This window comes from Chelonia mydas, chromosome 3 (genome assembly GCF_015237465.2).
Source record: "Chelonia mydas isolate rCheMyd1 chromosome 3, rCheMyd1.pri.v2, whole genome shotgun sequence".
Classification (NCBI taxonomy): domain Eukaryota; kingdom Metazoa; phylum Chordata; order Testudines; family Cheloniidae; genus Chelonia; species Chelonia mydas.
The window spans coordinates 158233711-158251472 of NC_057851.1; the positions used below are offsets into that span (position 1 = coordinate 158233711).

The 17762-nt window shown below is 39.6% G+C and overlaps 1 protein-coding gene across 4 annotated transcripts in view; it reads right to left on the minus strand.

Annotated features, from left to right (window-relative positions):
• SPATA17 (spermatogenesis associated 17) overlaps positions 1-17762 on the minus strand; it is a 152884-nt gene that overhangs the window by 59233 nt on the left and 75889 nt on the right. For 3 of the 4 annotated variants that reach the window (XM_037895718.2, XM_007064745.4, XM_043543645.1), the window contains one exon: positions 3055-3258. The exons of the other annotated variant lie outside the window; for it this stretch is intronic. In XM_037895718.2, coding sequence (XP_037751646.1) covers positions 3055-3258 — 204 coding nt within the window. The remainder of the gene's footprint in view (positions 1-3054; positions 3259-17762) is intronic. 4 annotated transcript variants of the gene reach the window in all.

Below are 17762 nucleotides of genomic sequence, written 5' to 3' on the forward strand. Positions count from 1 at the left end.
GAGAGAGCTATAGAAAAAAGTTGAAAACATTAATACGCCTTCTGTAATACAAAATGTTTGCATAAAGTAGATATGTGACTGACGGGGAGAAGAAAAGTGTTAAGTGACCTGGTCAGTGTTCGTATGTAAATAAAATAATCTGTAAGAAACATAGACGCATGTCCTACAGTGGAAAATACAAACAATGGACAGTCTTTCTTTTTCGTCATGAATTCCTCACTTGTATTCCACTGGGTAACGGCTGAAACAGATTATCAGAATAGGTCTTTTCCATCTTTATTGATATTTCACCTTTTCCTTTTGTTTATATTTTGAATGAAATTAACAAAGTAGGGCAATTACTAAGGGAAGTGAAAAAGGGTAACTATGTACTTCCTCAAGTAATGCCCTGTCATTATAAATGAAAGTGGAATATAATTTTAAAGTATTAAGATGTTTCTACTCTGCAGATTTTCCTCTTCCTCTGAATCACATATTTGGAGGAAGCTTATAAACCATGAAGATAAACATTTTAGAAACAGATAGAGACCAAATCCATTCACCTACTTGCATTTGAGAACTTAAATATCAAGATTGGTGAGTACTGTGGTGCTTACAAACATCTCTGCCCTTCTAGTGCTTGCAAGCATCCCAGGAGCTCTGCTTCATGAATGGGGGAGCCTCTTTTTTGGGGAGATCAACGGAGGGAGTTAAACAATCCTCTTCCTCCCTCAGGAAACAAAACAAAACAAAAACTCTGTGTGCAGTTTGAGCACTGTGGTGAGTAGGATAAATCTTCTTTCTAGGGAGTGGTCCACTAGATGATTTGTCAAGGGTTGGCAAATGGACAGATATTTTGTTCTAAATGAAATCATGTTACTTCCTCAATGCCTTCTCTCACCCCAGCACAGCCACCAGCCAAACGAAAAAAGGGGTTGGGGGAAACCTTAAAATAAAAAAAAAAGCAATGTGCTTGCTGTTTTTAATGCCCTTTAATGAAGAGATGACTAATTTCAGTATTAGCTGTACTTTCATCAGATTGTAAGTCTAGTTAATTCAGTAATAAAAGTGATAAAACGGATAACAGCAGCGTTAAAAGTTTTCTTTTATATATGCTATTTTACATGCACAGTACTTACCTATAAAATGCAGAATACCAATTTCCCTAAGAGACAACGGATGTGTTAGTTAAATTTTGTTCTCTTTAGTGTACATCAATTCCACTCTCATTTCAATATCATGCTTGAGGGCAAAGCACATTTTGGATATGTATAAAGGTGGTGATGTAACACAAGTGACTAGCATGGGGTCTGATGTGTACAATAAAGTTAGTGTCGAAGAGTGTTGTCACAGAGAACTAAGCCACAAGGATGGCTAGTGATTAAATCCCATATTGTCACATCAGAGCACTTTCAGACCTATGCATTCTGAGGGGTTTTCATGTCCAGCTATTTCATCAGCTCAGACCAATGTCCTTTCCTGAGACATACAACCCTAAATCGTCAAAGTGGTGTGCAGGGATTTAGCCGTTTGACTCCCATTAACATCAATAAGACTCACACAGCTAAATCCACGCACTGTGCTTTGAAAATTTACCTCACAGTGTACATTCCAGGGCACTGAAAGGATTAAAGTATTATATAGTAAATTCCCTCTTTGGGGTGCAGGAAATAAACAGAACTCTTCTGGATTTATTCTGAAAGGCTATCTGTGTACGATTGAGCTCTCTATCTCATGTGAGTGTATATAAACTTAGAAAGTGCTACAAAATACTCCAACCAGAACAGAAACATGCAAGATAAACACATTGCATAATAACAAAGTGATCTTGCAAGAGTAAAGTAGCAGTGAAAATACTGTCATTTCCCCCTTTGTTTCAAGACATTCAAATGATCCCTAGTAACGTACATCAGGCAAAATATCATCCTCACTATCCTTAGAGACATAAAGTGCATACAATCAGATCCCACTGAAGGATAGGCACAGCACCCTTAGCCCTCTGAGTAAGGACAATTAAAGCAGCACTTCAGAGGATAAGTAAAATACCCATAAATACAAATTACATATCACTTGTACTATCACTTGCTATTTAATTACTGAAGCAAAAATGATAAACTCAGTGGAAATTACTGAAGGGAGTTTGTGTGGGAGTGTTTTCTTTCTACTTATTAGCCAATAATTGCATTGAAGAGATAAATTGAGGATGGGATTGAATGCCACGCATATGGCAGGCATTCCAAAAAGCATTAAGAGTTTTATAGGCAATAACAGAACTAAATTTGAAAAAGGGAGGCAAATGGAACGGAAGCTCAGCAGATTTGGCAAACTGAAAAATCTGTAAGGACAGGAGGGTGAAAAATTGACTCTCTTGAAACATAAAATAACTGTATCCTGGGCCTTGTCTACACTAGGAAAATTTCTGAAATGTTTCCCATCAGCAAAATATAAAGCTACATGCAACATATGCTGTCATCAATTGAAATTGAGACCACGATAGCAAAAAATGGGAATTTAACAACTTGGTGAATCATGCAGAACAACATGTTAAAACTTTTTTTAAATTAAAACTGACACACATCTAGTGGACACAAAAGAGAAGAAAGTATTTCTGTGTTGAGAAGATATTTCCTTTGAATGAAAAGCAAAACTTAACAAAAAAGTAAATGTGATGGTATGATGGTTATTTTTGTTTTCTAGTTGTTACCTGGCTTTTTTAAAATGTTTTTCTTTTAACTGGTTATCTCTTCGCATCATCTCTAATTTCTCCTGCATACCAATTGTATCATCCCAGAATTATGTTTAGATTTGTGCAATTGGAAGTACTGCATCTGATGAACTTCAGTTGAGATGTTAGCTGTATGGTAGTTTCTTACTGTAATCTTCACGTGTTCATATCTTTTCAAAGAACAAAAATGCAGTCTATATGATCCCTATCTCCTTGCCTTTATATGTTCTCTTTCTTTCAAAGAGGTCTATGTCCTGAACTAGTATAATGAATAGATAAGAATAAGAAGAACACTACCTGCAAAAGTATTTGGCAGAATTAGTTGCCTAAGAGTTATTGGTATGCATTACCTGAGGTTTCTGTCTGCCAATGGGTGGAAGAGGCTTCATTGTAGGGAAAGTTAGGGCACTTGTACAAGTTAGCCAGTCAGAAATATCATCAGTAAGATGCTTCTTTATTTGTTGCTGTCTGTGGCTGAAAGGCCTTGCCTTCCGTAACCGTACTTCCATTGGATCGGGTGATTGTCTGAATGGTGAGTTGTATACACCTGCCATCTGAGGAGAAAATGGAGCGATCTTGAATTTAAATAATTTAAAACATATGTTTGTTTTGATGCTTTAAATCAAAATGATAAAGACAACTATGTAACAAGTGTTTCAGCAAAAAGTTTCAGTAGGACTACTGACATGAGAAAGGTCTCTGGATAAAATGCATTCCTGTGCACTGCTAATGTCCCATTAAGAAAGGGCTTAAGTGGGATTTACATGGTGCACAGGCCTCCTGCAGGCCTTCTGCATAGGGGTAAATTTTACACATGGAGGCAAGTGTTGCAGGACTAAGACTACTAAGCTCATCTTTTCTTCCAGTCATATACAATCCTTCTTCCTCCATACCTAATAGCCATACAAATATAACAATTTCTCATAATAATTATATTGGGCAAATCTCATTCCAGTTTAAAACAAAAAATATTGAGTGTACATCTTGTAATGTAAAGCAGTAGAATCCATAATAGAAAAAATAGTTTTCAAAGTATATTATCTGTCATTTTGAAAAACGCTGACAAAGAGGAATACAGATGCCATGTGCGCCCTTGTATCTCTGCACTGCTATGATGGCTGAACCACAATTTGGCTTCAAGAGAGTAGCAAATGGCAGCATTCTCACAACTAGAGTGGAATGACAATGGGGAAAACCATTCCATGAATATTCATATAAATAAAAAAACAAATTTTTGTTTGATCTTCCTGGCAACATTTTCATGTTAACTTTCTGCACTCATTCAAACATGCTAGCTTCATCAGCGTGAACACTTGTGAAAAATGAATATTAAGGTCAAATACGTATTCTGAAATGTATTTTAAGCTGTAAAATTCACAGCCCACTTTGTGAATTCAGTAATTTGGTAACAATATGATGTTACTTATGTGACTAAACAACAAAGCTGTAATTTCAAATTGTTAATTGGCAATATCCATTATTCGCAATTTGCAAATGTCTAGCAGGCCAAAAGTTACATGCCAAACAAATTTCCAAATCATTTTGTATACTAATAAACTGAAAATATTTTCATCTGTTTGCAGGCAATTCATGAGAAGAGATAAAAGTAATTGTTGAAAAAAAGATAAATATTAACATAGTTTTAATAATTAATTTATTTAGTAAACATGGGAATCACTATATCCCACAGCACAAAACTACTGCATTTTTGATCGATTAGATTACATCTGTGTAAAGGTGCATGTGCCAGAAATTAATCTAAAGATCATAAATGCTTTTTTAAAAATAATATACTTGCAGAATTCTTAGGTTTTTTAACCACATTTGTACAAAGTATTTTTTAATTTTGTTTTTAGCATGTTATTAATTGCCAAAACCTACTGAATTAAAAAAAAAGGTGAAGACATTGCTTTGGGGGAGCAGTAGGTGTGAGGGAGAGAGAGTAAACATTTATAATGTGCCATTTTTCCTTCTGTAGAACTATTTTGGCCCCCTGAGAAAATTAAGTAGAGCATCAGGCTCCTCTTAAAGTATTGACAGTTTGGGTTGGGAGGATTGAGAGCTCCTCAATTAGCTCTAATGCATTTTTCATTAGTGTGTCCCACTGGGAAATTCCAACTCATGTGGTTAAAAACTTAAATAAAACTTTTATGAAACTTATTGTTTAATGTATTTAGATATGCATAGATGATAGCTTATTTAAATATTGCTGTTAAATTCTATGGGACAGATTCTCCTATCTGAGTATTCTGGCCCTAAATCCATTGTAATTATCTCAGTATAACTCTCTCACACCACTCTCTCCATTCTTCTGGGGCGAAGGTAGTAGGAAAAAGAGGACATGGATGTATGAAGGCATGGCTAGGAGACCCTTGCACCAATCCAATCCCCAGCTGCATTCTAACACAGCACAGGGGCACTGGCCTTGTCCAGAAGCTGCAGCAGAATCAAAGGAGGGAATGCAGAATTGCAAGCCACCGTGTGATCTGTGTTCTGTGCAGTTCAGCTGCACCCTCTGATTTCGCTCTGTATTTGAAGACTGGCTCTTAGATTCCCCAAAACATCTCACAATGTTTGAGATTCATTCCAGACTCTTATTGACTATTTTCACAGCATTTTATAGATAAGCCTCTCTGTAACTTTATCATACCAGTTTGTATTTGCTTGCAAATGCTTAATGATCTGCAAGAGCTAGATTAATACACTGTCTCTGGCTTTTATTGTATTGCTGCATAATTACTGCATGAACTTCCACTATATGTTTGTTATACACCTAATATTAAATTCATACAGATACAGAAGGCCTGTTCAAGGCCCTCCACACCAACTGGGCTCCATATTGGGGATATAAAACATGGTGTCTAGAGGAATGACTTGTCAATGCAAGAATCCATAGTCCAGCCCAATTCAGAAAGCACTTAAGCATATACTTAACTTTAAAGTATGTGCCAGCTACAATGGGTCATAAGAACATGTTTAAAATGATGCATTACAATCTTCTTGTCTTCGAGACTCTTCACCATTAAGACCCACCATGTCTATTGAGATGATAGCATATCAAATTGTCAGCCTTGCCTTTGCCCTGACAATAACAGCAGCCTCAACTGGCCACTTGTCCATTTCTTACTCAAGCACCTTCCCTGATTCATTCCATGCCCCTCACCTGTATATGGAAAAAACTCTCCATCACAAGTCACAAAGCCACCTCCTCATCCTTTGTTAAATCATTCCTCAAAACCTACCACTTCTGTGATGCTACAGTTTGCTCCCATCTAGGATTGTTTAGGCAAGTGATGACCTGTAAGTCTGCTTTCTATGAAACTCTGTTCATTCTACTGTTCCCTTTCTCTCCCAACCCACTCCCCACCTAATGAGTCTGTTTTGTTCATGAGTGTGACAGGTGTCGGTCCTCCGAGCCCCTAGGGGAGATGGAGAGCTATGGTCTCCATGGCAGGCCTCAGCCACACCTTCCGGGCATGGGGGAATTAGCAGGGAAGGTGTGCCGGCACGAGTCGGTAGTGCGCCCCCCAGGCAGAGGAGCGCCGGCACGAGTCGGTAGTGCGCCCCCCAGGCAGGGGAGCGCCGGCACGAGTCGGGAGCGCGCCCCTCAGGCAGGGGAGCGCCGGCACGAGTCGGGAGCGCGCCCCTCAGGCAGGGGAGCGCCGGCACGAGTCGGGAGCGCGCCCCTCAGGCAGGGGAGCGCCGGCACGAGTCGGGAGCGCGCCCCTCAGGCAGGGGAGCGCCGGCACGAGTCGGGAGCGCAGGCCCACCCAACTCCACTGCGTTCCAGCCCAGGGCCCTGGCAGTGGTGGGAGGCGAAAGTCCCACCGCTGGGTCAGCGGGGCCATCCGCGCCCGCTGACCAAACACACCCACCCCACGGTGGGGGGTGTAGTTGGGCCCCTGGTCTCTCAGGCGGGTCGCTCCGGTCCCTCCATCTCCTCCGGGTATTCTGCTGCGGGCAGCTCCAGTCCCTCCATCTCGTCCGAGTATTCCGCTGCGGACCACTCCGGTCCCTCCATCTCGTCTGGGTATTCTGCTGCGGACCACTCCCGCTCCCCCTCGGTATCGGACTCACGCTGGCCCGGGCTGCCGTCAGGCCCCTCCAGGTCCTCTGGGTATTCAGCAGCTGGCAGCCCTGGTTGCCACAGACCTTCCTCCCGGTCAGGCTCCTCCTTGCCCAGCGCTTCGCCTGGGTCAGCAGCAGGATCACGAGGGAGTAGCCTGTGTCTGTCTCCCTCCCTGGTGCTCTCTTCACTGGGCAGAGGGCCCCGCCCTTTGTACTTCCTGTCCCACCCTTCCCCTTCCGGGGATTGGCGGAAGCTTGGCCTGGCCCCGCCCACTCAGGCTGCAAGGGTGGCTCTTTACCCTCTGGTTCGGAGGGGAGCCACCCTGGCTCCCTACAATGAGTTGTACCCGGCCTGTCACCTAGATTGAGTTTTGTGGGGCAGGGACTGTCTTCTTTGCTACATGACTTGTACAATGAGATTCTGATCTTTGATTGGTGTTTCTAGACACTACCATAATACAAACAATCGGGGTGTTTTACTGAATTGGGGCCTCCAAGTGTGCTATGGAGGGGAGTTTCCAAAGTAGCTCTGCATAGATTAGCATACAGGGTTGCTTTGGGAGGGGACAGTAATAATAATAGTAATGCTTATTTCCTATATAGTGCTTTTCATCAGTAGATCTCACAGTGCTTCATAATCTTTAATGTATTTATCTTCACAAACCTCTGTGAGGTAGGGAAGTAGTATCCACGATTTTCAGATGGGAAACTGAAGCACAGACAGGCTTAAGTGACTTGTCCAAGGTCACACAGGAAGTCCATGGTGGAGTAGGGAATTGAACTCAGGTATCTCACATCCTAAGATCATGCCAAAACCACTGGGTAATTCTTGGAACAGGACCCTTTGGCATACTGCCTCCTATCTGAGGTTATCTTGTTCTCAGCTTTTTCTTTCAAAAATGAAATTAAAGTCTTCTGCTGTTACTGTTACACAGAAAACTGATGCAGAGATGTCTACATGAGTCTGCAGAGAGCCAGGAACAGTAGTTCTGCGAAGTGTAAAATGCAACATTACTCTCAATGAGGTGTTAACTCAGATGCCCAATGATGATAATTCAAATGTCAATATTGTTAACTCTTTCATTTCTCATGTAAAAAAAGAGAGGGCAGTTCAAGAGATCAGCATGGTTTACTTTAGGTAAGGTCTCATTTTGGTGTCATAAGTGAGTAGAGTTTGGGAGATACCATCTCTTAGTCTACAATTAAAAGTTAGGTCAACATAACTTCAGTACTCGGGTATGAAAAATTCACGCAAATATAATTTAATGCTGTAGCTCCCGTAGGGTAGACATGGCCTTACTTTCTTCCCCAATGAAGCCCTACAGTGGCACAGCTGCAGCACTGCAGTTGTGTTGCTGCAGCATTTTAAGAGTAGACTCAGCCTCAGCAGCACATAATCATATTTTGAACATCTGCACAGTGTTCTATGAGCAGCATCTCATTTTTGCACCTCACGTGGGTGGAGGTTATTTTTTGGTCAGAGCTTGGAAGAGCATTACCACCTTTTTTCCCCCATTCTGATTCCCGCGGGGTAGCCTGGAAAAGGGGCCACAAGATCTGTAATTAGAGGATTCCATTGTCTCTAACACTCTTCAAAAGTGCTGCAGGGACTTTGTGGTAATTAATCCAGCCAATAGGTTTGAGGAGGAGCCTTGTTCGGACTGTGATAGCCCTCCATTTAAGGTTGAATTTAACTTCTCTAATCACAATGGACTTAATACCCATAAAGCTTCCTTACTTTGTCTTTATGAAGGTGAACTGAATTTCACCCATGCTGTGTTTGTGCTCTTAAAGGTTAACTTAAGATGCATCTTTTTTCCAGTTTGCTTTTGAGATTTACTTCTGGTCTTGCTCAGCAAATATATTTATTTAATTTAGTTTTTAATTTTTCAGGAAAACGTATGAACATATTATAAAAATCTTCTGGATTCAAGAGTTGCTTGTTACCTTTATTCTATTTTAATTATACATACTATATTTCACAAAAGCTTAATTGTAAATATGAATCTAATTCTGTCATATATATTCCAAATTTACTTTGCTACATATATATATTTCTGAAAAATCTTAATAACCCATATTGGATACAAATTTAATTTTGTCATCAGGAAGAATGGCAGTGCTGCTATAACTTAGCCAAAGGCAGATGATTTAAATTTGTGTACGCTAGCTTTCTTCCAAAATTAGCCCTGAATCTCCTATATTATAAATAGGAAATACAACCATCTTTAACATGATCATAAATTATCTTTTTTTTAAGAACTATAATCAGGAACAACTTTTAAGTCATTATCTGTTATCTATCCATTAGACACTGTTATTTGAACTATTTCACATTTATGTATATACATAGACGAGATGGAAAAATGCAAATGCCCCTGTAAGCATAATGGCTTTCTGAAACTGCATTTTGTAATCTGTATAGAGTTCCTGCATATGCTTTACAGGACTATTCTTTATTAAGATATTTTGCACTTTATAGTGGCAGAATAGGAAAGTATAGTTTAATGTATTTCAGATTATTATTGCTAAAATAATAACTTAAGGCTGCTTTTTTATAGTTCACTTTTGCAAACTACCAGTTTAATTAAGACATGCAAATGATGGCCCCAATCCCGAAAAAGAATTTTCCCTGCATTGCAGTCGTAGTGAAGCAATGGGACTCTGCACAAATACAAGGGTCTCTACAGGTTGATTTCTCTCTGGGATCTGAGTCAAAGATTGTTACGAGATGTACTTCAATGTTTATCATTTTTTCAAGTAATCATTAGTTATTTTAAAGTTTAATTTTATATATGCTAGTGTTCAGATAAATGTATTAATTACTAATGTATCAGCCAAAGCTGCAGAGTTCAGATCTAGATTAAAAGCTGAATACAAAATTTACTCCAAATTTGTGGCACTGTTTGGATTTAATATATGCTTGTTCAGGCCCATCATGTAGATAGGTCTGAGCTGCAAATTTCAGATTCAGTCTTGAACTTGTGGAATATTTGTGACAAAAGGCTGGATTCAGTGTTCCAGTTCTGGCCCATCTATAGCTATTGTTCTGATACAGTTAACACATCTCAGCAAATCAAAGCTCTGTTCCTCCAACTTCTTGCTCACAGGCTGTCTTCTGTACCCATGGATCCCTATTCATTTTATTGGGTAACAGCAGTGTGCATGAGTGCAAGAAGTTGCAGGTTTGGAACCTTTGACTTTTAGTCACATCTTTTATCTTAAAGCAGCTCGATACAGTATTTTAGAATTCGTATCTTATTCTCTTTTTTTCTGATCTTAATATAATATTCTCTCAACTATAAGATCATCATAGTTAATGTGGCTTTTCATAAGCTTATTGATAATAGTAGTGATAATAGTAGTGAATTAGCAGTCTTCAGAAATTATCCAGTACCTTAATTCCAATTTTTTTCCACTTTTTTAGCCAATTTCTGTAAGGAGCCTGTGATTTCCCTCCCCCACCCCACCTCATCCCACCCCAAATATTATTATAGGTTACAAAAATCACACCTGGCCTGTGGGGAGCATGACACATTTTTCTGTATCATGTTCTTCACAACTGAGAAGGGCTTCTGTCAATGCTGGCTTTCTGGGATTTCATTTTCAGGAACAATTTTCTGAAGTGACAAACACTATGGGGAAATCTGTGCTAACTGTTAAAAAATCTACAACTGAGTTATTTGCAGTACTGTCATGCTAACTTCCAACTCAATAAGACCAAAGAAATCTCAGGAGGGGACTCTGCTAATAGCTTCTTACCGACCTCCTTGCATCAGGCCCTTCTGCTGAATGGTGGCCCAGTGGTGAATATGGCAAATGAGGTGTGAAAAGCACAGATTTTTTTAAGGCTATGATTCTAACTCGTTTGAGGGCGGGAGGTGAGAGAGAGAAATGAGTTATACAATAGATATATATTTTTACCCTGGAATTCTCCCCATCAGACCCTCCATCATGGAAACCCAAGCATGACCTAGAATATTAATTGTGCCAGGTCAAGCATACTAGCAAATGTACCATTTGTTAGCCAGTCATCCTTAGCATTACATTAATATTTTGAATCATTTTGCATTTCTAACAATCTATCATTTAGCTTTCTTCCAATCATTTTTATCTTCATAATTAAGTATGGTACATGGAGAACGAAACAAAAGATATGATAAAAATGCAAACGCATTAATTTAATGAACACCACATCAGAGTTTTTTTCTATTCAGTATCATTTTTGTCACTGAGTTTGGGCTGGGCTGTGGAGCATCCATGGTCATCTTTTCTAACTTTTAATTTTCATTATGTTTATTATTTATAGTTTCCATCTGTACCCACAGGTTTACTAGGTCCATCCCAGAATAAAGAGACAACATGATCTCTGCCTCTAGGAGCTTTCAAGTGAAATTAGACAATGTAACAAGGGATGGGAAAGGCATGAGAGGGAAGACGATTGTGTGGTTGCTCAGTGAGGACTAGTGAACGGGATGATATAGGGAAGAGGGTGGTTTTGGTATTTTTAGTTAGGAATATAGGGATGTCTTTAGTTGACTAATTTCTTGTCTTTTAGATACTAAAATAGACACCGTATAGTTTTAAACAACAAAGCACATGCTGGTAGATGTAACTGGTACACAGTAAATGTGCATACATGTGTAAAATTAAAAATGAGTGGAGCTGGTTTTCAAATAAAGTGCAATCATGAAGTCTTTAGAAAATTTTTCTTCATATCTTAAAAATACTTCATATTCTCAGTACTCAAATACTACATCTCAATATATTTTAATCAAGCTGCAAGTAAAGGAATGTTCTGGGTTAAATACTTTCCCACCTGAGTGCTGAAAGGCTAAAATAATTATCTCATCTATAACCACCATAAATGTAAATGTCGCTTTTTAACAATCATTTAGTTCTGAAAAAAATAACTTCAAGGCAGTATGTCTGGCTGACTGACTGCCAGGATAAGGGCTTAACCAGGAGTCAGATGATTCTTTCCTCAATATATTGTGGTATATGTTATGAACTGTAGTTGTTTTGAGGGACTGAGAGAGCAACCCAACAAGATAGGATGTTAACCTGAAAATACTTTTGTGCTCCATTTTAATTTTTAAAAACTAAGCAAGTTGAGAAAAGAGGGAACAGATTTTTAAAGCCATAAAAGTAAAAACATGAAGGAGAGCTGTGAATAAAATATTTGCTAGGGATGGGATTGCTGAATCAACACTGACCAGTGCACTTCATCATAATTATCAGGACATACTACTGCCAGGGGATTTATAAAAATCCCACTCAGCAAATAATTGCCCTGCTGTTAGGAGATAGTCAGAGTGTTAACACACTGTCACAGTCCAGCGTTTAGTAAGATATTCAACATTCAATTACTCTTGCTGAGAACTAAAAGGAAACATGATCATTTCTCAGCTACTGCAGTTATGCTTCCACATGAATTCCAGTGAATAATCTTGTTAATCCTCAGATATAGTTCCTTTTAGGAGGTAGAAGAACTACTTTAAAACATTAATGATTCAGAATGAAAAACCTTGTTGAAATGATGTCAGAGCCATTTATGTTTTGTTTTGTTTTTAAAAAGGATTTTCAAATGTATAGATTACTAGATTGCAACAGACTTTGGAGTTATTGCATACAAAATGAAAATAAAATAAAACGATATTATGTTTAACACAAACTGTATTTGGAAAAAATCCTCTACAAAACTCTATATAAAAACTATGATAGCACCACGTAGGTGTGTGAGGTCAAACATGAAGCTTCAAAGAAATTTAATCATTTCAGAAGGTGTCTTCTCACAAATAAGAATAATCTGTATTGTTTTAATTACACAAAATATATGTTAGCTAAAACTTGAAGAAATGTAGAACCAACTTGTTCAGTTTGAAAAATGCTCCAAACCAGCCCCAAATACCTAATTTAGTATCTGATTTTGCTACCATTGAGGTCAATGACAAAATGTTCACTGACTTTAATCAGTTCTGTATTAGTTCTTTATAAAGGTGTAACACCACTGAGCCCAGTATATGCAAGGTGACTATTTAATCAACTGTATCCAATTGATATATTGGACCTGATTCTGCAGTCTCTATGCAAAAGCTCACTTGATTTCAATAGATTTGTCTCCTAAGGACTGGAGGATCCAGCCTATTACCTATAGCAGGGTCTATATTGGATGTGTTTGTGATAAACCATTTATTGAGGGAATGAAGAAGTCATAAATGAGTGATGAGTAGAGTATTTTCTCACAAGTGGGATTAATTACCTGTCCTCCAGATAATATATATTCTGTTTAAACAGAGAAATAGAAACATTCATTATTGTTATTCTGCCTTCACATTGCAAGGTTTAGTTCAATCCCGCCAATCTAACATTTTTGTTTAATATCAAAGTAATGGCACCATCATGTTCTAAAGGAAAGACAGTGCCAGGGGTGAGGAAATATTAGCAGCTGATAGCCTTTGCCATGGAATACAAAACTAACCACAAATCCTGCAAAGACATTGAGGTCCCTCTTCAGCCAACAATATCACAGTGGAATATTTAGGACCCGCCACATAAATAACCACTGCTGGAGTATTCAGACCCCAGGATAAAACAGGAATAAATTACTTTGAGGGCCTAACATAGGGAACACAACAGCTGTGGTACCCAGCCAAGACACCACAGTCCAATCTCCTGCAAAGAGTAAAGCTATCCCATAAATACATCATCAGTCTTTCACGGATTCTGTGTCTGACTGACACTTCATTCTGTTTATTCTAATTCTAATGCAGCATCTTGACAACCAGATCAGGGATGAGAACTTGGATGTGTGAGTGGTGGTGTATAAAACAATGTTCCCACAGTGATGGAACAGAACTGAGAATCAGGAGAACATTCCAGGTTCTCTCGCGGACTTCCTATTTGACTTTAGGGCAAGATTATTTTTAAAAAGTGTCTAAATTCATATTTAGGTGCCTAAATAATGGCCTGATTTTCAAAAATGCCAAACACCCAACAGCTCCTGTTGACCAGGTGTTGTTGGTTCTCTGTATTTTTGAAAAACAAGTCACTGAAAATCTTGTTCTTACACCTTGTCATAGGTTGTACCTCTAGGGCACCCCCATTGCTGAGACTGAGCACCTCTCTTGTCACAGACATCCTTCTCTGACTGTAGGTGTCACTGTTTGCCAGTTTAGAATGCAGAGAGTGGTCATCCAGCCATAAGTTTTTGGGAGGTGGCAACCCCCCTTCTAGGTCTAACAACTTTCCAAAAAAATGGCAAGGGCAAACCAAATAACAGTCCACAGAACAGTCCAGTCTACCCCAGCAGTTCTCCACAAGGTAAGAGGTCAGTAGTCTCTGTGGAGAGGGTCTGGGCCCCTCCCCCCGTTGCGTCCAAAAGACCTTTGCTAAGCACCCTGGATTCTAAACAAAAAGTGAAAATAAAGTAAAGAAGGTCCCTCCACTTCTTTGGAGGGTCTAAATGGCAGAGGCTCTTCAGCCATTCTCCTGGTAATCAGTCCCTTCTGTGGGGTTAGGGAGCTCTAGCTCTCTTACCTCTGAGTGCCACCCTGCACTGGGCTTGGATCATCCCTTTTCAGGAGCTACCCTTCTCCACATTTGACAGGCATCACAGGTGGGCTGAGCTGGGGCTGATTGTGCCAAGAGGAGCTCTTTAACCCCTTCTTGGCTGGGGTGAGAACCTGTCCCACCACAATCTCCTGTGCTTCAGTTTCTGCATTTGTGAATTGCAAATTATAACTCCGTTTACTATTTACTAACATCATCCCTCCCATAAAGACAAAAACAACCTGTCATAAAAAGGCAATTAGCCTATGGCTTGGTCACACCATTTCTCCCAAAGGATTGGAAAAAAAATCCCTCTAATTATCCAATGATATCCTGTTAGAATATGGTAAGTGCTATAGGTTATACAGGTGAATATGAGAGTGGATAGGAGAAGCTCTTCTTTACAGAATAGATCTAGACAATTATATGGGATTTCGTGACAACATAAGAAACAGCTGCTGAAGAGAGAAATAATTTTATTTCCCCAAGAACATGTAGATGTGATTAAGTAAACTAATGTTCCACTAACCTTCAGTGTCTCTTTATGTCTGTCTGTTTCTTTGTGTATGCATGTGACGCTCTCTTCCCTGCAATAACACATTCTGAGAGGTTCATTTGATAATACATTTTAGTTAAGCCAATACTATTTCACTATGCAAATAAACTGCACGGGGATAATGTGAATAGCTCACTGGTTACAATGGGACCAGGAAACGAGCTGAGATTTTCATGAATGGACATAGTGCTGTGTGGAAGAGAAGAAAAAGAGAGGATGGAGCAGTGTGACAAAGGAAGGAATAGAAAAGAAGCAGGAAAAGGGTAAAGCTGCAACACAGAGGAAAATGTTGAGGGATGGCTCCAGGCTTCAGTGGCAATTAAGATAGGCATATGGGAGAAAACATGAGAGGGGAGAGAAGTAGAGAAGAGACGTTATTAAGGGTCAGAGCAGCACTGATCATGCTCATTCTTGGACAGGTAATACCTGTCAATATAGCAGTATTTACCAGATTCCAAGTGACAGGATCTAATCATGAGCAAACTCTGTGTAAGTTAACTGAGGGAACATTACCTTAACTGTATTTGCCTGCCCAAGAGCTGGGAAACCAAAGAATCAGTGTATACATCACTCATCTTGAAGTTTCATTAAAGCTGGGATACCATCAATGCCACTTCTTAATCAACCAGAAGGGTTGCTGTTGAGAAATGTATGGTACTTCATCGTCATGCCTTCTTCCATCCCATCCCTAGTCTCCCTCTTCTTGTACACCAAATGACCTTTCGCTCCTCCTTAAAATGTACTTATTCTTATAGTATATTTTCAAAAATTATCTCCGCAAGATTCCTGCATCACCTCAAGCTCATATTAGCACCAAATGCACTACTGTATATTGGCCAAATTTAACCCTATAATAATTGGATTGACTTCAGTTGAGTTGCACCAGGGATAAATGTAGTGCTGTGTATCTGAATAGTTTATAACTGTTCTAGATTGTAAATTCCTTGGGGCATGGGCTCTGTCTTCTGTGTTTGCACAGCACCAAGCTGAAAGTCGACATTCAACTTATAATGCCCTCTGTTCAGGTTTCAGAGGGATAGCCGTGTTAGTCTGTATTAGCAAAAACAACGAGGAGTCCTTGTGGCACCGTAGAGACTAACAAATTTATTTGGGCATAAGCTTTCGTGGGCTATAACCCACTTCATCATGCATCTGATAAAGTGGGTTATAGCCCACGAAAGCTTATGCCCAAATAAATTTGTTAGTCTCTAAGGTACCACAAGGACTCCTCGGTTTTTTTCCCCCCTCTGTTCAATTACCCACCACTGGAGTAATCCCAGCTTCTTGCTGGCACAAATGACAGTAATACACAGAAGAGAACTTTTTCACAGATCTTTGCTGTGTACACTTTTCATAGGTCACACAGCCTAAACTTGCTTAAACTCTGCCACTAATCCTACCCACAGGACTGGAGCAATTGGTGCATTGCCTGGAGAAAACAAACCACAGATTATACAATTTTGATGCAGAAAAAGGACCCTTTAGGTAGCAGGAATTTTTAAAGAGTGATTTTACAAAAATACAGGTCTCAACTATTCTTTGAACACATAGCCTTGCTTTGTGTGCCTAGTAGCAGTGAAGTGCCTAGCAATTATGTGCCTAGCAGGAGCTCCAGGAACTATTGTTTCTTGTCCAGGAACAACGTCTCCCAAAAGGTCACAGGGAGCCCTGTTACTGCATTATATTTTTAGAGGGTACAGCATAAGCCCAGCAGCTGGGCCATTCCCACCTCATCCCACTCCCTTCGGGTTAATTGGCACAGGCAGCAGCACTAGCCAAGAACAGTCTTTCTTAGGAGAGCACAAAGACTGTAATTATACCTGCCCTTCCACCCTCCCCCCCGGTCCCCCGGGGGAACAAAGGGTGGGTGAACAAGATCTTGTGACCCTTCTACCTAGTAGCCCTGTGCAAAGGCTGGCATAGTCTAGCCCACCGTATGCAGGTGAATGTGTATGCCAAATACGGCTTTGATGTGGCACAGCAAGACCAATTAAACTTGCTGATCAAACATATATTTGGCAAGTACTGTAAGACAGACTTAATGTAGACTGTGAATCCTTTGAAAATCATCATTTATGAAAACAGAATATAGAACTATAAAGAAAAGAGAAAAGTACATTACTTACTAATACTATTAAAATGTATCTGAAAGTCAGTTGGAGAGCTAGGAAAGCTCACACTCCCTTTTTAATTTAAATGGGATTTGTAATGGTACAAGCTTTGGAAAGTAGTGCGAAACATCTGACTTGGTAACAAGTAGGTGAGGAGTGGGTATAAAACACCCACAGATAGGTAGAGATGTTCAGTGATTGGGGGCGCCTGTACTTTTGAACGAAAGTGGTTACTTTTTTTATCTCCAGGAAATATGAGTACCTAGGATGAATGATAATTTCAGCCCAGGAATGTTTTGGAGATAGGATAATAAAAGGTATAACGGTAAAGAGGGAGGAAATAAAATGTAAAAGGTAAGAGCTAATTCATTCTCCATGCGCAGTCCTTGGTCTTTCCTGAACATAGACTGCCAATAGTAACAAATTATGTATGATCATTTTGTGATGTGGACTGTTCATTTGGGACTAAGCTCAAATGACCAAACCTGCAGCCAGCCAGATCAGAGGCTGGTGCTTTATCTACTGAGTCCTCACCTTTATAAGAATGCCAGGTGTCCAAAGACAGAGTGGGTGTCACTTCAGACCAATTGTTTTTCAAGTGCTTACAGGACAGCGCTAGGTTAATCAGGTGTGCCTTTTGAATATTCATTATTAGGCTTTGGTAAGGAAATTATTTACAGTTTTATCCTGATGTAATTTCACTGACTTCAGTGGACTTAGCTTCTGATTTACACTGGTGTAAATGAGAGGATAATCAGTCCCTCAGTACCAT